The sequence below is a fragment of the Mustela putorius genome, unplaced genomic scaffold (genome assembly GCF_011764305.1).
Source record: "Mustela putorius furo isolate JIRA1106 unplaced genomic scaffold, ASM1176430v1.1 tig00000450_pilon_pilon_pilon, whole genome shotgun sequence".
Lineage (NCBI taxonomy): Eukaryota > Metazoa > Chordata > Mammalia > Carnivora > Mustelidae > Mustela > Mustela putorius.
This window is the reverse complement of record NW_025421385.1, coordinates 7,360,764-7,382,127: the sequence shown is the minus strand read 5'-3', so window position 1 is coordinate 7,382,127 and position 21,364 is coordinate 7,360,764. Positions and strand designations below refer to the sequence as shown.

The 21,364-nt window shown below is 42.4% G+C and overlaps 1 protein-coding gene across 1 annotated transcript in view; it reads left to right on the top strand.

Annotated features, from left to right (window-relative positions):
* SLC22A3 (solute carrier family 22 member 3) overlaps positions 1–21,364 on the top strand; it is an 88,916-nt gene that overhangs the window by 31,553 nt on the left and 35,999 nt on the right. Inside the window, exons 2-5 of the mRNA XM_004770906.3 lie at positions 11,231–11,334; positions 13,516–13,670; positions 15,133–15,301; positions 16,180–16,297. Of these exons, the coding sequence (XP_004770963.2) occupies positions 11,231–11,334; positions 13,516–13,670; positions 15,133–15,301; positions 16,180–16,297 (546 nt within the window). The remainder of the gene's footprint in view (positions 1–11,230; positions 11,335–13,515; positions 13,671–15,132; positions 15,302–16,179; positions 16,298–21,364) is intronic.

Sequence of the window (21,364 nt, the reverse complement as noted above, 5' to 3'; positions counted from 1 at the left end):
TCAAGAAGCAACTGCCCCCCCACCCTTAGGCTCCCACAAAAGTTAACGTGTTAGATATTCGTTAGCTAGTTCATTGTTTTGTTCATCTTCCCAGAACATCCATTGTCAAGTGACATAATGAAGTACCTGAGACTGTAGACACTCACTTGATTAAGAAGTCTTGTGACTTGGTTCTGACAGTTGATCTTCAATCATGAGACATTTCGTTTAAGTCTTATACTAATATTGATTGCCTTACACCATTTTTATTTTGAAATAGCTGACTGATGAATCAGTCAGTGAACAAACATCTATTGAGTGTTTGCAGAGTGTCAAGCAAGAAAATACCGGTTCTATCATTTAACCCTGAGCCCAGCTCAATTCAGGCCATGTGGTAGCTTTGGCGAGGGGAGGCAGAACACCTTGACTGATGGTCCCCATTGCTGTTCAGTGTGTGGGGCGGGGGGCAAGTTCCCAGAAGTCAGTCAGGCAGTGCTACCAGGGAGGCATGAATGGATGCTGGGAGGCAGAACAGCTAATGTGTCCTGCATGTGAGGCCAAGGTGAGCCTGGGCACCTATAATTCTGCTACGAGTCTCTTCTAGCCCATGGGTCTAGCAGGTCAGATACAGGTCCCTTCCTGACCATTCTTGCTTCCACTGTTGCGGGTGCTCATACACAGATGGTCCGAGCCAGGGTGAGTCATTTCCTAAGTCATGTCCTGATTTAGCACAAGGGCCCCTTTCTAGAAAGGGGAACACCTGGTAACATCAGGTTTGGGGCCACAAGATCTGCTGGCCAGCCTGGTGTCAGGGGATTTACTCCTGAATGTCCAGAATTGGCTCCAACACGGAAGGCCAGGAATCCAGAGAGTGAAGTCTAGAATGGCTGCTCCTGGATGAGACTTTGCATGGGCCTTTCCTCCTGGATGGAACTGCATTAAGTCAAAGTGGCGACTGAAGATGGTGAATTCATGGAAAATAAGAGCTATGATTGGCACTATTTGTTTCTGCAGTAATTCAAAACTGATGACTCACCTGTTAAAATGTATCATTTTGAATAGACTCCTCCGCACCCAGAATCGTGAATTTAAATAGAGGAGTGCTTGTTGAAAGGATCACGAGTTGCTGCCTAAGCATTCCTTAACCTGGGTTCCCTTGTCCCCTAGGACAAGAGCTTGCTTACTAATTCTTTATCAGGACCTGCAACCCCAGGGAAGGGACAGTGAAGGAGGAAAGAGAAGAATCAGGGACGGGGGAAGGGCTGTTCACAGGGGCGGAGCCCCACGCCCCCCACGCCGGCCACAGGTCCACAGCAAACATTGCACAGTGCTCAGCCTTCAGGTGTCTCCCCTGAGGTCATGTGGACCAGCGACATCTCAGAGCAGCCACGAAGGGGTAGGACTCCTCTCTTCTCCCATCTCCCACTCCGTGTTGGTCAGTCTGAACCAGGAGGCTTCAGTTCCTTCCCGTGTCTGGGTTATCATGCTCTCTCTGCCTGGGCAGCCAGCACGTTGGAAGGCTCAGGCTGGCCCCTGGGCGGGTGTACCACACTGTACACAGAAAACCTTCATGCTGGATTCCTCAGCCCACGCACCGTGGTGGCTGTCCTTTCCAATGAGAGAAGCATCCGTGCTTTCTTCAGGATGCTAGACCAGGGAAGCAAGATGGACCTGTGAGGGAAATGCAACTGTGCAGATCTAGATCCAGTACGAAGCTCACCCCTGAATTCCAAAGGGCAAGGATCAGGAAGGGAGAGCTGTCTTTTTTTTTTTTTTTTTTTTTTTAAAGATTTTATTTATTTATTTGACAGACAGATCACAAGTAGGCAGAGAGGCAGGCAGAGAGAGAGAGAGGAGGAAGCAGGCTCCCCGCTGAGCAGAGAGCCCGATGCGGGACTCGATCCCAGGACCCTGGGATCATGACCTGAGCCGAAGGCAGCGGCTTAACCCACTGAGCCACCCAGGCGCCCCTGTCTTTTTTTTTTTTTTAATGCTTCATCTTATGCGGAAACTTTGAAAATATCCCAATTGATATGTGTGTTAGTTTACTAGGGCTGGCATCACTACAATTAATACAGACTGGGTTGTGTTAACAGCAGAAATTTATTCTTTCATCATTCTGGAGGCCGAAAGTCTGCAGTCTGATTTCAGAGGTCTGCTCCCTCCAGTAGCTCTGTAGGGGAGAATCTGCACCTTACCTATTGCCTTCTGGTGCTGGTGGCTCTGATGGGCTGAGATATATTCATCCCCCCTCCCAATTCATACGCACCTCAGACTGTGCCTGTGTTTGGAGACAGACAGACTCTTCAGGAGAAAGCAAGCCGAAATGAAGTCGGAAGGGTGAGTTCTAATCCAGTGACAGTGACCTTATTAGAAGAGGAGGTCAGGACACAGAGACACACAGATGGAGCCCACACAAAGGCATGGGGAGGAGGGGGCCGTCTACAGGTCAAGGCAAGAGGCCTCACCAGCCCTGCTGATGCCTCCGTCTCAGACATGCAGCCTCCAGAATGCTGATAAACTAAATTTCTGTGGTTTCAGCTATAGCCTGAGGTGCTCTGTCATGGTAACCCCGCAGGTGAATACAGGTGATCCTTGGTGTTCCTTAGCAGCACCTCCTACACCTTCCCATGCTGTTCTCCCCGGGTGTGTGTCTGTGTCTGCTTTCTCTCTGTATAAGAACACCAGTCACGGATTAGGGCCCTCCTGATCTAGTATGACGCCATTCTAACTAATTACATCTGCAAAGAGGTCATATTCTGAAGATCTAGACAGACAGCAATTAGGGAGAGGCACTATTCAATCCAATATAATATGCAAAATATGCAAAGATTAACTGTCCCCCAGCCGCTATTTACATAGCTGAGAACCTTGACACCCGTGGGTTCCCATCGTGGCTACTCATTAGACTAGATTCCCACTGAATTGGTCTGGAGGGGGCTTAGACATTGTTTTCAGTTATCCTAGTGGTTCTAATGAGCAGCTTGGAAAACCGTATCTTAAAACCACCAGGAATGTCATTTACTAATTTTTTATCATTATCATTATATCATTATATCCCTATCATTATCATTATCATTATCATTATATCCCTAATCCTAATGCAATTGGTAACGTTTATCAGACATTTAATATATCTCAGCACTGAGTAAAGTACTCTATTTTATTTCAAAGACATCATCATTTCAATCCTTACCCTCATTTTATAGATGGCAACACAGAAGGTCAAAGAGGTTGGGGCTAGCAGTGGTGGACAACCAGATGGCTGACCCCAGCCTTGTGGCTCCTCTGCTCTTAGATGTGCACAAATGCAGAGACTTTCATCGTCCTCTGGTCTTAGATATCCTAGGTGATGTACAGAAATCATAAACACTTTAAGATGAGTAACTGCACATCTTCTCTACAAAGAAATAAAATGGTTTGAGCTTCTAAGATTGGAGAGTGAGTGGCGGAGCATAACTTAATAAACCACCAGGAACTATTACTATTAATTTCAGTTTTGCATTTTTCTTTATTTCACAAGCCCAGACAAAAAGCCATGCACTTAAAGAACATCTTTCCATTATATTTTGAGGTTATCTGGTTAGCTATACCTGAAGGCATGGCTACTGTCACTCTTAGAGGACAGCTTAGGTGACAGCCTGTATGAGCCTCTTCTCATATATGGTGCCTCTTCATGCCAGGTGATGTGACATGCCAGGTGTTCTAGGTGACCGTGGCAGATGTTAGCTTTCCTCTCCTGGTCTTGCTCTCATCTGCCTGGAATCTTGTGCTGTCTTGGAGCCAGAACATCTGCTCTGGGCTTTTCCATTTGCAACGTTGCAGATTCTTCCTCTGTCCTCTGGAACTTCCTCCTCCCTCTGTTCTGAAATCTCTTGATGTCTCTGGTTTCCTGAGAAAGAAACTTTCCCACTCCTGGGATTCGCAGGGCATTCCCTGTTGGGTGGAGGCAGTTCCTCAGCTTCAAATTGAAGCTTGACACTCCCAAGTGCTGTAAGCAGACCTAAACCTGTTGACATTCATGCTTCTGTGCCTTGGGCTGCCCATCACTCTGCTCGAGTACCTTCCCCCTTCCCCTTTTTTCCGTCTAAGTCCAGCTCATTATTAAAGAATCTGATTATATCCCACCTTCTTCATGTACCTGACTGCTTTGGACCCACCAGTCATTTCTTTTTCTGAGCCTCTCCTGCATTTTATAGTTAATCCCTTTCAGCAATACATTTGCCTCACATACGTTGACCTTGGCTCTCTGAACTATGTAATATAGGAATGCAAGCTGGTGCAACCACTCTGGAAAACAGTAGGGAGGTTCCTCAAAAAGTTGAAAATAGAACTACCCTATGACCCAGCAATCACACTACTGGATATTTACACCAAAGACACAAAGGCACTGATCCGAAGGGGCACGTGCACCCAAATATTTGTAGCAGCAATGTCCACAATAGCCAAACTGTGGAAAGAACCTAGATGTCCATCAGCAGATGACTGGATCAAGAAGATGTGGTATATATACACAATGGGATACTATGCAGCCCTCAAAAGAAATGAAATCTGGCCATTTGCAACAATGAATGGAACTAGAGGGTATTATGCTGAGCAAAATAAGTCAATCAGAGAAAGAAAATTATCCTATGATCTCCCTGATATGAAGAATTTGAGAGGCAATGTGGGGCATTTGGGGGGTAGGGAAGGGAAAAATGAAACAGGATGGGACCAGGGAGGGAGACAAACCATAAGAGACTCTTAATGTTACAAAACAAACTGAGGGTTGCTCGAGGGGAGGGGGTAGAGAGAGGGTAGTTGGGTTATGGATATTGGGGAGGGTATGTGCTATGGTGAGTGCTGTGAAGTGTGTAACCCTGGTGATTCACAGACCTGTACCCCTGGGGCAAATAATACCTTAAATGTTAATAAAAAACAGTTTTTTTAAACTATGTAATAAGCTCCTCACAGAGGCAGACACAAAGTGTACAAATCACTGGTCTTCTTCGAGCCTCATCTGTCTACACACACCACTGGAAGCTTCTGTAAATACCTAATGCTTAGTTCTTACAGCTACAGTTAATTGTGATGGTTTGTACATGTCAGAAAATCATTAACTGTTTGACAGTAAGATGCCCATATGAGGCCACTTAAGTAGCTCAGTCGGTTAAGTGTCTGATTCTTTATTCCAGCTGACTTTATTTCAGCTCAGGGTCATGAGATCGAGCCCTGCATTGGCTTCCGCACTCAGCACGGAGTCTGCTTAAGATTCTCTTTCTCATTCTCTGCCCCTCCATGCCCTGCTCACACTCTGTCTCTGTCTCTGTCTCTCTAAAAAGAGAGAGAGAGAGAGAAGAAGAAAAAAAAAGATGCCCATGTAAGTAATCAGATCATGTTAAAGAAATTTTCATTATGACCAGAATTACTAACAATAAATAACCTTTCCCCTCATGGAAGCCCAGCCCATATCATTTTCTTTATGATGACAATAAATTTTAACCATTATTAGGCTCTGTTAACGGTGGCTTGGTGTTGACTAGCAATGAAACCTTCCCGTGGAGATGGATGCGTAATTGGCCAATGCTAAATGTAGCCTGGGGCACCCCGTACCTGACATCAAACCAAAGGCACACATGCAGATTTGAACACTGATGAAGAGTTCAATGGCCACTAACTTCGAACTGAAAGTTGATTGGGAATGGTTTGATTAAGAGCTCTTCCTTAGAAGATAGGAACAAAGGCATATATGTCTGGTCATTTGACGTCAGAGACATCCCTTTCTCTCTCCCACAGCAGTATGAACAGCTCATGAGGACTGTTCCTCATGGATATGACTAGACTCAGATAATGTGTTGTCCTCTAGCCTTAGACCCTCTTTCCTGACAGTTTGTCCCATAGACATCTGTGGAAAAGCCAGCCTCTGTGTCCCCTCTCTGTGGCTTAAGGAGTAGGCACGCCCTTTCCAGAGTTTCTAAGTTTTTTTTCACACCTGCATTATTTTTACCTTGCATATTACCTTTGACCTTTGTATACTGGAGATATTCTGGTGCTCTAGTCTTAAGGATAATCTGGAAATCAAAACTTTAACATGTATCTAACAGTAACTTTTTCCAGCATTTTATCATTATAGCTCAAATTAACATAATGTCTGCTTGGATTGTAACAACTGGGAAAAGCAGAGAAATACCCCTGGTTAGAAGCCTTTCAAAAGTATCTCATTAGGCTGGAGTTGTGCTTTCTATAAAGTGAAGCAGTGTAATCCTTCTGGCATTACATGAAGAGTTATTTGAGTGTTTTATCCGATGGGCTTTCTGCTTATGCCAAGCAGAGTAATTTCTTTTGTGTAAAAGTGATTTTGAAGATTAGGAATGAACAGACTGGATACACATGGATTTATGAGTATTTAAAAATAATTTTTAGATGTCTTTGCATGTACACACTTAAAAAATAAAAAGGAGATATCTCACTTTTTTCTTGATAAATTGCCTTAAGAGAAAGACGTAAATGCTTGTGTCCTTGATTGAGACTTTGGTGAGTCTGACAAGAGGTAGGTTTTAGGTCTCTCTGGGAACTACAACAAACCTTATTTCAGGAAAAAATCCTTAGCCTATGAAGCTCGTGGTCTTCATTGCCTGTTAACCTCTCTTTAAACATGAAAACTTATCACAGACCCAGAGCTATTGCCATAGCAGGCAATGAGCTCAGAGCTGATCAGAAATGCCAGACCCAAGAGGCAGTGGGTCTCCCTCCTGGATGTAGGAGTAAGAGCCAAAACCAAGCCCCTGAATCCTTGCGTCTGCTGTGTTGGTCCCTGTACTAGAAACACAAGCGTGTGTTTGTGTGTGTACGCATTTCCTTACATGTACATAATTCAAGCTAATTTATTTTGTGCTTTGACAGATAGCAGGCTCCCAGTCATAAAGCCAGAAACCAGGCTGGGTACTTCAGGCCGGAAGGGATTTAGGAAAAGGATCTGGATTTGCGTTGTTTTGGAAGGCTGGTAAAGCACGGAGGAGGGATCAAGGACAGCACCTGCAGAGCCCTTGCCCTGCCCTCGCCCTGTGACCCTGGGCATTACAGAGCCAGCATCCCTTTGCTCTCATGTGGATGGGGAGTGGTTAGAAACGCTGACTGAGGGGCGCCTGGCTGGCTCAGTGGGTTAAGCCTCTACCTTCAGCTCAGGTCATGATCCCAGGGGCCTGGGATCGAGTCCCGCATGGGGCTCTCTGCTCGGCAGGGAGCCTGCTTCTCCTCATCTCTCTCTCTGTCTGTCTCTCTGCCTATTTGTGATCTCTCTCTCTCTCTCTCTGTCAAATAAATAAATAAAATCTTAAAAAAAAGAAAAGAAAAGAAAAGAAACGCTGACTGACCTCTACAGCCACCAGCTGCTGTTGTCACTGCCACTATTAGAGCTGGAACTGCTACCACATCCAGAAGCAGAAGCACCACTACCTCCTTCTTGTTTTCTGATCTTGCACTTAGTCTCCCCTCCCCAACTAGCAGAACCTAAATAGAACCTTGCAGGCAAGGGATTCTGGGAAACGTAGTTTCCATACCTCCAGCCCCTGGGCTGCAGAACAAAACACAGAGAGCTGACAGTATGTAGCCCAAATGGCATCATAGTAGTCTAGATATTGTTATTGCAGAACTTTGGCCACTTGGACATTTATTTTCAGTTAAAACATGAAAAATATTTATTTTAATATGAAGTATAAAAAATTCTTTTTGACAGTTTCTCTTATGGGAGAATGAAAAAGATAATCAGTTTTATGTTAAAGAATATTTTGTGTATTTAAAGACTATGGGAGGGATATTTTAACTCATACAATTCAAGAGCAGCTGAACAAATGCACTGAAAGGATAGCTTTTGCTGGACTTCGCTAGGTCATCCGTGAAAAGCTTTCCTGCCTCCCCGGCTAATCTGAAGTCCAGCTGGAGGAGGCAAATTCTGCTCTTTGGGAATTTCTGTTTGACACTGGCTGCTACTTTTCTGAAGCAAAATGTTTTCTCTGGCAGTTAAATTGCCTGTTTGGTTTCTGAGATGTGATATACTTTTATTCTTAGTGCATTTTTTTTTATTCTTAGTGCATTCTTTTGTGTGTTTGTTCTTATGAAGTTTGTATCTTAATTCCAGTGTAGTTAACATACAGTGTAATGTTACTGTCCGGTAGACAATATGATGGCTCAGCAGCTCCATACATCCCTGGAACTCAACATAACAGGTGCCTTCCTTCATCCCCATCACTTCACTTCATCCCCCATCCCTCCACCCATCTCCCCTCTGGTAACCACCGGTTTGTTGTCTAGAGTTAAGAGTTTGTTTCTTGGTTTGTCTCTCTCTCCCCCCTGTTTCTCTCTCTCTCTCTCTTTTTGTTTTGTTTCTTAAATTCCATATATGAGTAAAATCACGAGGCATTTGTTTTTCTCTGATTGACTTATTTTGCTTACCATTATACTCTCTAACTCCATCCATGTTGTTGCAAATGGCAAGATTTCATTCTTTTTATGGCTGCATAATATTCCGTTGTGTGTGGATACCACATCTTGTTTATCCATTCATCTATCAGTGGACTTGGGCTGCTTCCATAGTTTGGCTATTATAAATAATGCTGCAATAAACATTGGGGTTTATATATACTTTTCAACTAGTGTTTTTGGATTTTTTGGGTAGATACACAGTAGTGAATTACTGGATGAAAAGATAATTCTACTTTTAACTTTTTGAGGAACCTCCACACTCCTTTCCACAGTGGCTGCACCAGTTTGCATTCCCACCAAGAGGGTTCCTTTTTCTTTACACCTTTGCCAACACTTGTTTCTTGTGTTTTTGATTTTAGCCATTCTGACAGGTGTGAGGTGATATTTCATTGTGGTTTTTAAATTGCATTTCCCTGATGATGAGTGATGTTGAACATCTTTTCATGTGTCTGTTGGTCATCTGGGTGTCTTCTTTATTTATTTATTTATTTTGGATGTGTGTTCATGTCTTCTGCTCATTTTTATAATTTTTAAAATTTTTTAAAAGATTTATCTATCTGAGAGAGAGAGAGCGTGCTCAGGGGAAGGGGCAGAGGGATAGAGAGAAGCAGACTTTCCTCTGACTGTGGAGCCTGATGTGGGGCTCAATCCCACAATCCTGACATCATGATCTCAGCTGAAGTCAAACACTTAACGGACGGATGCACCCACGTGTCCCCCATGTCTTCTGCTCATTTTTAAATTGGATTATTTGTTCTTGGGTTTTAAGTTTTATAAGTTTTATATATATTTGGGGTATTAACCCTTTATCGCATATGTCATTTGCAAATATCTTCTCCCATTCTGTAAGTTGCCTTTTAGTTTTGTTGATTGTTTCCTTTGCTGTGCAGAAGCTTTTTATTTTGATGAAATCCCAACAGTTTATTTTTGCTTGTATTTCTCTTGCCTCAGGAGACACATCTACAAAAATGTTGCTATAGCCAATGTCAGAGAAATTACTGCCTGTGTTTTCTTCTAGAATTTTTATGGTTTCAGGCCTCACGTTTAGGTCCTTAATCCATTTTTAGTTTATTTTTGTATATGGTGTAAAAAAGCCATCCAGTTTCATTCTTTGGTGTGTGGCTGTCCTCTAATTGCATTCTCTGTGCATTTAATTCCAATGGGAAATTATTTCACATAATTAATCATCTGCAAGTTTACTTAAAATAAAACTGTTGTGTCCTGAGAAAGTAGTACCTACATGGATGATAAAAACTCCTTTAAATCACCACAGTTCCTACTAACGTGTGTATATGTAGATCTTTTTGACTTTTTTAATCTCCGTAAGTCTTTCCAGCAGCTCTGTGAGGTGGGCTAGCTACTCATGCTCCTGGTTTTTTCCAGCTGTGTTAAGTGACAGATCATTAGCCATAAAACCAAGACAAGAAGTTGGGTTCCGTAAATAAGTGTGACAGTTTGCTAATGAATGTGTATTTACTAAAGGTCTTCAAGCTGGGGCAAGCTTGCCATTTGGAGGTACACAAAGACAGTCACAGGGTGGAGCGTCAGGGTACTTTGAAGCGAGTCCATTGCCAAGAGCCTCAGCTCCTATAGGTCCAAAATGGATCTTCCTGAGTACAATGAAGATACAGGTCCTTTTTCCTAATGAGCTTCTCCCACTTTGCTAAAGGAATCCTACCTCTCTCCTGCCCCTCTGTGATGCACCAACCTGAGGTTTAAAAACCTGTGGGGAACCAAACAACAGGACAGTTTGGACTGTTGGTTTGGGTACTAAGAAGGTAAAGAAGAAAGTAAATTGCCTTAGTATTTGATGAAACAACTTTTTGTAAGTGTGGTGGCTTCCTTTTCCTTCCATGTAGCAAAATTATAGGAGAACTTAAATGGCCTGTTAGTTAACAGAAAAGTAAAACTGATTTTGATGAGCGATTGCTGTGTGAGTCTCAGCATGTACCTGAGAAGGAGCCAGAAGAACTGAATGATGTTGCTTTAACTAAACTCTCACCATTCTCATTAATTTACTTATACAAACAAGTTTTTCTGGCACACACATTTTTAAAAATGAAAAAAGGGAACAGAATTGGTGTTTAGCTTTAAGTGGTTCTGGTAATAAGCAGTGTCCCTCTGCAGATTACATGAACTAGCTGGAAAACCCCAGCTTTTCTTAACATTCTTCTAGAAATACAGAGGTACATTTCCAATAAAATGTTATTCCCATGCAATAAATCTTTTTCAAAATTCCTCATATTTTGTGTTTTCATCCATTGTGGCCTATTAACTGTAATTATAACCCAATGAGAAAGGATGCAGATATTTAGAGACAGTGTCACAGGGAAAATTTTTTAATTGAATGTCAATTTATGTACATAATTTTTACGCACAGAAGTATTTATTTACCTCACCATTAATGCCATACACATTAATGCAAAATACAATAAAACATGTTCTACTTATAATATTAGGATGTAAGTATGTGGGAACAAAAATAAGAATTCAAAGAGAAAAAATAATTGACTTCAGATTGAGAATATTGAATAGCTTGCTTTTATGGGGTGATGGTGGCTGGCTAACGGCTCCAGTATTTAGACTGTTGGATACAGTGAGTTACATCTTTGGCTGTTATTGAAACTGACAAAACATTTATATATCAATATAAGAATATGCATGCGATACATTTAAAGTTTTAAGGAGTGTTTGGGCAAATATTTAATGATCGTTGACTGAGACAGAAGATCGGGTGTCTTGAGGATAAGCAGGGTCACGTATCTCCTGTGTATTTGCTTTGTTTTCCCAGTTTGACCTCGTGTGTGGCAATGCTTGGATGCTGGACCTCACACAAGCCATCCTAAACCTGGGCTTCTTGGCTGGAGCCTTCACCTTGGGCTATGCTGCAGACAGGTAGGCGCAGGTGTGATAGCCATCGACAGCACTAGAACATGATGCACACGTGTGGAGGTGGAAATGTTTGATGTTAACCATTAGAAAACAATTTCTGCTAAACTTGGAAAAAGTCTTAATTTTACTACTTGGGACATTCATGCTGATTTGGTTGGACTAATTCTCTCCTGTTCAGCTCCATCTCCTCACTCCTTGAACTGCACAAAAGGATGGGGCTGCTCCCGGTGGGACTGCACGCATCGGAATGGAAACCCACACCAGAAAGGCAGTCGCTTCATCGTGGGGCAGATGCTGGCTGGCCAAACCCTGGAGAGTCGATTCTGTGTGCTTCCAGTCTGGTTGTGGCCTGATTAATTTAGCCAAAGTCTGCCCCTTCCAAATACGTTTTACTTAATGTTTTTTTCAAAGAAATCCCTGTATTTTATTCTACAAGTTAAACAAGTTAAAAAGTTAAAAACCCTACGAAAAGAGTTTTTCCAAAGACCATTAAAAGAATTTTATCTGTCATTTAATATTCGTAAATATACCGGTAATGGCAGACAAGGTAAGTGTGTATACTGAGGATAGTCATGCTTTTTATTCAAATATTCCTGTTTGAAACATTATTGATGTTGGTTATTTTCTTCATTCCATTCCTTTATGCCAATTCTAACTATGAAAATATGGGCAGTAGCTTATTCCTTCTATGTCCCTTAGGACAGGAGTAGGAAGCTTTGGCTATTGGCCGTGTCTGGCTGATTATCGCTCCGGTCAGGCTAGCCCAGCCCAGGTGGGTCCTTGTGGCCATGCTCGCGGGGCGCAGTGCTGAGGGTATGTCTTGGAGAACTGCCCACTGCTATTAATTAGCTCATTGGAGACAATAAAAATGCCCCAAATGTTTTAGCCAATCGATGGTCTGCGTGTAACCAGACCGGGACTTCAGAGCGGGTCGAAGCCTTGGTTTCTTTCTCTGCTCCTTCATCAGTTTTCTCTTGCAGCCCCTGACATCCTCTTCTGCGTGTGACTTTCTCTTTCTCTCTTTCTCTCTCTCTCTCTCTTCTTTCTCCTGCTTCTCTCTCACAATTAGCAAATATATTGTCCAAAGAAAAGTGACTCAATTAAAAGGAGGGCTTTTCCCACCTGTGTCCCAGCAGGGGACTGAGTGGCTGTCCTCAGAGATGACTCAGCGCTTTGGAGAGGAGGACAGTCCCATGGATGAGCTTGCCTCACCGCCGGCCAGCCATCCGTCGGCTCCTTCTCTTCTTCAGGTCGTTGAAGGAAAGGACAAGAAACAATTTAATAGACCACATAGCTAGGAGAGGACAGTGTAGGAAGGACAGACGGTGAATTTCAAAACCTAGATAAACCAGGACTACTTCTGTCTCCACTCCGCTGACCAAAGCAAGATGCTGCATATGTGAACTTGGCGGGAATTTCTATGGGAAATTTTTTTTTCAAATATCTGAAAGGTCGTGGATAACAGACTTCCACCAGCCAATAATTTGGCACAACTATACCGAACCACTTAATATCAGAATCCCAGAATATGGCACATAATGATCTGTGCCCCTTGTCTATGCTTCTAACCATAGTTATGTAAACAGTGAGGATAAAATGCCGAACTTAAGAAGAGCTCCCATTGTTCGTGAAGTCCGTAGTTTGTAAGGAGCTAGACAGCAGCATCTCATTTGAGCCTCTACACCCTCATTGTAGAAGGGGTGGTGGGGGGGGGCAACCCACAAGCAAACAAACAAAATCTGAGTCTTGGATTGTTGAAGACATGGACCCAAGGTTGCAGGGCTGGCTGTTGACTGAGCCAAAACGGAAGCCTGGGCCTGGAGCCTTCTCCCTTTTCCCCTTCCCACCCCACTCACAAAAATGCTATAAAGTGTTCAGGCTGTGCCACTGGGGGCACTGGACATGATGGAGAGCGGCATCTTTGTGGAAACTGCAATCCCGAAGATTGCATTCTGAGCCTTACATTTTGTCATGTCATTTCAGACACACGTGTTCTTATTTGCCCTGGTTTTGCTATAAAATAGAACGTAGAATTTTCAACAATCCTGTACCTTGCAGTAATGCAGTCTTAAAAACAAAATTTTTTGTACTTAAACCTCTTTTCACAACTTTCTAATGATAGTCTTTCTCACTGTGTTGAAGGAAACGTTGAAGGTGACTTCTTCCCCTCTCTTTCTCAAAAAGGTACGGCAGACTAGTCATTTACCTAATCTCCTGTTTCGGTGTCGGCGTCACCGGTGTTGTGGTGGCATTTGCACCCAATTTCCCTGTGTTTGTGGTCTTCCGCTTCCTACAAGGTGTGTTTGGAAAAGGGACATGGATGACCTGCTACGTGATTGGTAAGACATTGCTACGCCTCTGTGTCTCTGTGACAGCCAGGGGCAGGTGGCTGGGCGGTGCTGGCCAGTCAGCCCTCCTGGGGCTCGTATGTGGAGGCTTGGCGGCTGCCACTGTAATGATCTCTGCAGATAAGAAGGTGAGGGGGTGAGATTCTGACTCTTGGGAAACTAAACACCACCTTGCCAAATATGGAATATCACAAAGTACTTGGGTGAACCAACCACTTTCTAGCATGGCCGTACCACTAACACCTTACTGCTTTGCTTCATTAGAGTTCAATTTTTATAAAAACTTCAGTGGTTCTTAAAACACTTTTAATATGCATTTTCTGTGTATTTCTGTGATAGGGTTTGAGATGACATTCCTGTGTTCTCAGATACTATTTCTTAATTCTACTCCTTTTGCTCAAGTGGAGAACTTGTTACCGTGAAGGAGATCTGACCTAAAAACGTAACTAGAAAGTTTGACCTTCAGGGTATGAAAGAAAGAAAAACTTTCCGTTGCTCTTTGCTCATTTTATTGAGAAAAGTCCTGGCTGCTACTTTGCTTCTGTCTCTGGGGAGGTTCAGGACCAGCTACCTGCTCTGAGGGTCACGGCGGATTTGTGAGTAGGGAGATGCAAACGCTTGTTTTTGATTATTGCTCCAGATCGTTAGGCTTCTAGTCCCTTTCATTACTGCTAGACAGTTCATCCCCAAGCAGTGCCCACTTTGGGGGCCCTCTGAAGATCTTTTCATGGGGAAGGAGAGAGAGTGCTGGGCGGTTGCCTGTCGCCGGCTGGAGAGAAGGGATGACTTTGGAATGTGAAGTATTTTTAAGGAAATTTTAAAAGTTGTGATCTTAGGGCACCACTAAGGTAGCACATCCCAGGATTGTCAGAATAGAATGAATGACAGATACAAAAGGATGAGTTTGGGGGGATAGAGGGGGAGAAGGTATGCAGTAAAATCCCCCCATGTGATTTTTAAAGAAATATCACATAAATGGAAAGTCCAGTGCTGTGGGGAGAATTATCATTTAATAGAAACTATGTGGTGATCTTGAAAAAAATTATTTGTAGGATTATAATGCTCAAAAATGCTTACAAATAATCTCCTAAGGAGACTACAATAGGAAAATCTTTAGAACTACTGTGATAGAAAGCTAGCCAGTTGATTCCAGTTCTGTGTTGATAAAATAGTCATCACGTACGCTTTCCTAAAATCAACACATATGTTCTTTGTATACCCAGAAGAGTGCTGGCCTGGGTATGTGGGATGAGTGTGGCACCCGCTCTCCTATAACTGGCAGAGGAGAGAGGGAGCAGAAAGCATAGTGCCAGCACGTATGGAAGCCGTGGTACCTTTCAGAGTTTGGTAGCATTCTAGCAATACCAATGGATATGACAGATGTAATGTCTCTGTTTGTTTATTTTGGAGCTGGTCTTCAGCTTCCCTAACCTCTGTGTTTGTTTTCCTTCAGTAACAGAAATAGTAGGTTCAAAGCAAAGGAGAATTGTGGGAATAGTGGTCCAAATGTTCTTCACCCTTGGAATCATAATTCTCCCTGGAATTGCCTACTTTATCCCAAATTGGCAAGGGATCCAGCTAGCCATAACGCTGCCCAGCTTTCTCTTCCTCCTTTATTACTGGTAAAGTGGTTTTGGTCATTATTGAACTTATTCTTATTCCAAAGAATTGTAGAGTCTGCACTTCTGAACCACCATGAAAATGAAAGCAACTAAGATTTCCTAACATCTCCAGAGTGACTATGGGCTTTGAGTATTTCTAGAGAATTGAGAATTTATAGAGATTATTATTTGACTCATAGTTGTTATTAAAATAAATTAACAAAGTATCCAAGCAGAAAATCTAAATAAAGTGTTAATTATGTTTTGCTATCTTGTAATATCTTCTTGAACACTGTAAGGCAACATACCATATCTGCCAATATTTCAACATGCAGATTAAATGCAATGAAATTTATTTGCTTCTCTCTGTGTTCTATTGAGCAAATTAGTATTATTTGGGAATCTCCTGAGGAATATGAAAATGTTAAGAGCATGAGAAAATTAAGCTATCAGAAAACTACAGGTTATATGCATTTGACTCTTATTGTAGTGAATGTATTTTGATCATTCCTTTAATTTAATTTTAATATATAGGGCAATCAGTTTACATGAATTGGGTCTTCATCTTTTCCTAAATGCTCATTAAATCCCAGCTCTTTTCGTAATGTATAATCAAGGACACTTGATTATACATTATACATTTCATAATGTATAATCAAGGACAATGCAATATTGATTATTTTTATTACGACCAATGATTCAGTTATCAAGTGAGCATTTTTCCCTTCCATTATAAAATTTTTTAGATAATTTATGTTGCAGAGAGTTTATTCTAAACTCTCAGAATCTCCTAAACTTATACCTAATCACAAGATCCACTTTGATAGAGAAATTCAAGCCATTAACTTTTAGGTGTTGAAATTACTAGATAAAACTCAAAAAAGTTCTCTTCTTGCCAGGGTGGTTCCTGAGTCTCCCCGCTGGCTGATTACACGGAAGAAAGGAGATAAAGCATTAAAAATCCTGAGGAGCATTGCCAAGTGCAACGGGAAATATCTCTCACCAAATTACTCAGAGGTAATCTTACTTATTACTAGTAAGAAGCATTATTAAAGTGGGTGAATTGATTTGTCTCTAATGTACATATTATCAAAGAGCTGATTAAGTCATTTTTAGTTTGGCTTTAAAAAGGGAGAAAAGAAAAACCTTTGGGAAGAATCACAAGGTGCATTAAAGAAGACATGGTTGTGAAATGGTGATAGCACCAGAATGAAGGCCAGCTGGTCCCTTGGTCCATTTTTCAGTAGGTTGCACCACGTTCCTTGGATAATTACACTTACTGTGTATTTACTTGCTGTGGCCCGATACTATGAAGTCATTCATTCATCTTAATTTACACAAACTATACATCTTTTCTTGACATTCAGGGTAGTCTAAAGATTTGTCTTTAAATGTAATCTTGGAAATACTATTTGTTTGAATGAAAGCACGAGCAACGATGTAACATTCAGCCTTCAGACTCACACGTGCTGCTGGTCTACCTTCCCCACCTCCCTCCTTTTCTTCCTCCATTTTTTTCTTCTTTTTCCCAGCAAAGGCTTTTTTGATGTTTCTGTACCACTACACTAAGAGAAATGAGGGACTCAAGTTCATTCTTTGCTCTTGGGAAGATTTGCTATGCCTTTGAAGACAGAGATATATCTGAGGCCACACCTGAATAATTAGAGAATAATATATAAAAATATATGGCAGTGCTTTCCTGCAAAAACAAAGTAACAGAAGGATTATTATAAAATGAATATTAGAGAACAGTTTTTGGAAGATTGAATCTTTGATGAAAACCTTGAAGAATGTTAGGTTGCTAACATCAGTTTTTTTTTTTTAACCACTCAGCTGATTCTGATAGAACATTCTGATAAAAAAATAATAATAATAAGCTTTGTTAGTTTTCGTGTCATATCCCCAACCTCCCAGAACTTGGCCAGAGAGATCTGGATTTCTACCTTTTTCCTTCATTCTTACATTCAGTGGCAAGCGGTAACCTCTGTATTTACAGAGGTTTCAACTAATCAGTTGACATTGGATTATAAGGATATGCCTTGGGGTTTGCAGATCATGCGTACACAATGCAGTAAAGGTAAAACATGATCTGTTTTACCATGAAGATGAGCCGATCCTTGTTCTTTGAGCATATTTGGGCTGTGGATTCTTTTTATGGAAAAAAATATCCTGCTGCCTTCTGCCCTGGTCTCATCACATTCACCTCGGTCTTCCCAACTGGATCCAATGTATGATAATCTGCACTCAGTTTCATGGTCAAATAAATATTTTTGCTTTTCATTCAGCAGTATCCTGAAGACATTACACGCGTAATCCCAGAGCTAAGCATATGTCAGATCAACATCAAGGTTTTTAAAATAGAGAAAAAAACAGTGTGTGCTGGTGGCTTAGGAAGGCAAATAAATACCACTTAACTAGGCATGTGGTGTGTTGTCGTGAGTACTGCTGAGTGGTCACAGGATGAGTCCCAGAAGCAGCTGCTCTTACGTCCCCAGGTGTCTGGTTCAACGCTGCTCCCTGCCACCCACAGACCCACTTCTAATTCACAAGCACTCTAGAGACATTTCAGTGGGGAAGCAGTTCAAGGTGCGACCTGGTGGTGCTCGTGAAAGATCATGGAACCTATGGCCTCCAAGACATGTTAACTCTGGTTTTAAGCAGTTAAATGATCCCCATTTGAAAGTCAGGTTTGAAGTCAGACATGAGTTTCTCTTGGGAGTTCAGCACCCAAGCCACCACTATGCCTGTTGATTGTGTACTGGGATGGGCTGATAAACCTCTGGTCTCTAGTCGGTAGGTTCCTGTTCTTTTCTTTTCCTTGCAACCTTGGGGGTAAAGAATGTTAGAGTTTCTTTTTGGCTTTTTTCTGTAGACTTTTCTGCAGTCTAAATTGGGGTTAATTTTATCCTTAAGATCCTTTAACATGACCCTCTGTCTCTTGTGTTCCCTGACAGTCGGCAGGTAGATGTAGAGGTAAATCAGGTTTAGATGCGATCCTCTAGGCAATCCTCCTTCGTAACTGACTTCGTATATTTCCGTTAAGAAACATCTCATGTCTTCCCGTCTCTTCTTCTGCGGTGTAAGCTGCTGTGGATCATTGTTGCCTGCATTTATTAATTCATCAGAGGTTGCAAATGACAATATTGATAATATTCCCATTTTATCATTATGTCTTCATCTGTTACTGGAATACGCACATAAAGACTAACTTCTCCCATCATTTGTTTGGTCACTCTGAGCTACAGTTCTTACAGGAAAGGCAGGATACATGTGTAATTTCTTTTCAAAATAACGAGTTGGTTCCCTGCATTCTCCAACGGCAATCAGTGACTTGTGTGTTGTGGGGTTTTTTGATGCCTCCTTCTGAATGTCTGGATTTAAACCTATAATTCACTCTTTCACAGGTTTTGTTATTATCTTTATTGGTGCTCAAATTGCCCCATTTTTGGGCTCCTCTTTAATGGTTCTGGGGTTCTTCTGTCACACCCCTCGGAGTTCCAGAATGCTTCTTTGCTTCTTTAGCACGATGATATTTTTCCAGGCTTATCTTGTAGGGTCTTACTCTTGAAATCACCTACTTCTCAAAGGGTGCTTTGAGTTTTGGACCGATCCATCTTCAACTTTTTAAACTGTAGAACATAAGCAGAAAAGCCAAGTATTATCTTCACAAAGAGAAGGAATTAACATTTCAGTTTAAAACTCCTTGCTAATAGCGGAAGTCAGTCAAATTATAGGCTAAACCATGATTTTCTATTTCAGAGATCCCAGTGTTCCCACAAAGAATAATAATGTGCAAATTACCTCTTTACATTACTCAGGAGTACTGACCAATAGTGCAGGCTTTGTACCCCAAGGCCAAAATCAGTCATGTTATGACTTCTGCATACCACTATCAATTACTCACTTTTGGTGACTCAACTAACTAATTGACCACATCAGTGTTAGGGTCGTCTTGAAACCTTGTGTCTATATAGTCCCTTCAAACCTTCTGCATCCTTTGCTGCCTTAGCTGGTACCCCCGCTTCTGGATATAACCTTGAGGGCTCCCATGCTCAAGGCTAATTATCCAGTGCTCTGCCTTCACGTGTCATAGAACCTCTTTTCAATAAATCGTGACTTTTGAGAGAAGTTATTATCGTGTAAGTTACCACATCCTGCGAGACCGGTCCAAATCCCTCCTCATCCTACGTGTTGATCACCACATCACAGATTGCCGTGAGGCCAGAAGGAAGTGGAAAGGATTTGCTTGATGCACGTGGGAGGCCTGGCAGTGATGCTGTCTTTCTTAGCCACCTCCCAACCCCAGGCTGTTCCATCCCTGATACCAGTGATCCTCATCTATTTTAGGATGTTTAAATTGACTAGCTTAAATTGACGCTCTGTATTACAGAAGAGAACCTAAATTCACCACAATCTAGGGCTACACCGGTCCCCTGGGCTTTGTGAATAGGAGGAGGATATGGGAAGAAATAGGTATGATGGATTTCATTGCAACATTCAACCAGGTGGGTTATTCTGAGGGTTGGCCGCCCAGCAAATAATTTCAGTTATATTTCATATGGACGTTACTCGTTTCATGGGCGAATAAACTCTGGATGTCTGTCTCACTGGTCTCTAGGCTTCTATTTGCCAAAATTCCCAGCTAGCTTCCAACTTGGTTAAAGCCACAGCTAGAAGCTAGAAACACAGGTGATGAGAACGTCAGGCTCCCTGAATATACCAACAGTGCAACTATTATTCCCTGATGAGAAAAGTCCAAAAATGTAAAATCAATGCAAATGAGGCAGGTGGGTAGAACTTAGAGAAAGTTGAAGAAATACAGAAAAATGGAAAGAATCAAAGTGTATAGAAACTGGAAAGAATCGAAGGGTGGGCTGAGTGTCAAACACTAGGCAGTGACCCAGTGCAGAGGGACACTTAGCTCAGATACGTGCATGGGCGCCTTTGCAATGTTTAAGGCACACTTGAAAAAATAAAAGCAAACTATTAGCAGGTCAACTGTCCTTACAGCTCAGGCACAACTGTAGCACAGCAGTGTGTCCTGAGGCCTCCGGAGCATCACAGGCATCCTCTGACCCGGGGAGCATGTTGGGCATAGCCCTGTTTCCTGCCCTGGTGGTCCCCGCAGATTTGCTCATAAGGTAAAGTTCTTACATGTTGCAGTTAAGTTTCTCTTTAGCATCAGTTTGACGTACTTCCTCCCTGCTACCTGGAGTGCGCTGGTTCTTGCCTCACACCTAGCAAGTTACCGATCAGTCCGACTTTGCACGCTCACCCGGCGCCGTGTATACGATTGAACAATGCATCGCATGATGATGCTGGTCTGAAGAGACGGCATTGCCCTAAAAACTGAATGTGTATTTCTCAAAGTAGATGAGAAAGTGGGCAAGTATTGAAGAGTGCTTGGGCTTTTGATCGTAGTAGACTAGATCTCCGGGTAAGTAGTGGAGAGCTGGGGTTGTTGCTAAAGGACCTTTCCTTATCATGAAGTGGTGCTGTGACAGATGCGTTCTTGTTCCCAGATCTTCAGCCCTTTTTGTAGGAGGATCCCACACCCCCTCGTCGTGGCCATGGGACTCACAGCAGTGCGCCTCTGTGGGCACGTGGATTTTCCCCACTGAGTCAGGCTCAGCCGTCTGACTTGCTGGTCTGAGGCACCAGTTCAGAGCAGAAGCTGTAAAGGCATCATGTGTTTCTGACGCTCTCTTGCCCTTTCCATCTCCCACAAGAATAGCATACCCTAAATTGGTGGTGTTCCTTCAGTGTGGGTCTCAGAATGAGAAGAGCCACAACTTGGAACGGAGCTGCAGAAGCTGACCTAGAGCGGCCACTTGGAATGTGTCCAAGAAATAACTGTTTTCTCAGTAAACTACAGTCTGCAAAATGTGTCTCAGTGTGTTTCGGAGATTGGAGGGTGTTTGTCTTTGTGGCCAAAGCTAACTAATATAGAGCTAACAGCATTGTGTCAATTGCCAGGGTAGGGTTTAGTGATTCGACACATTTTTAGTTGTTGAGGTGACCGAGGAAGGGGCTTGTTTAGGTTATTGTTTGAAATATTCGTGTCCTCCCCCTCATTTCCATTGG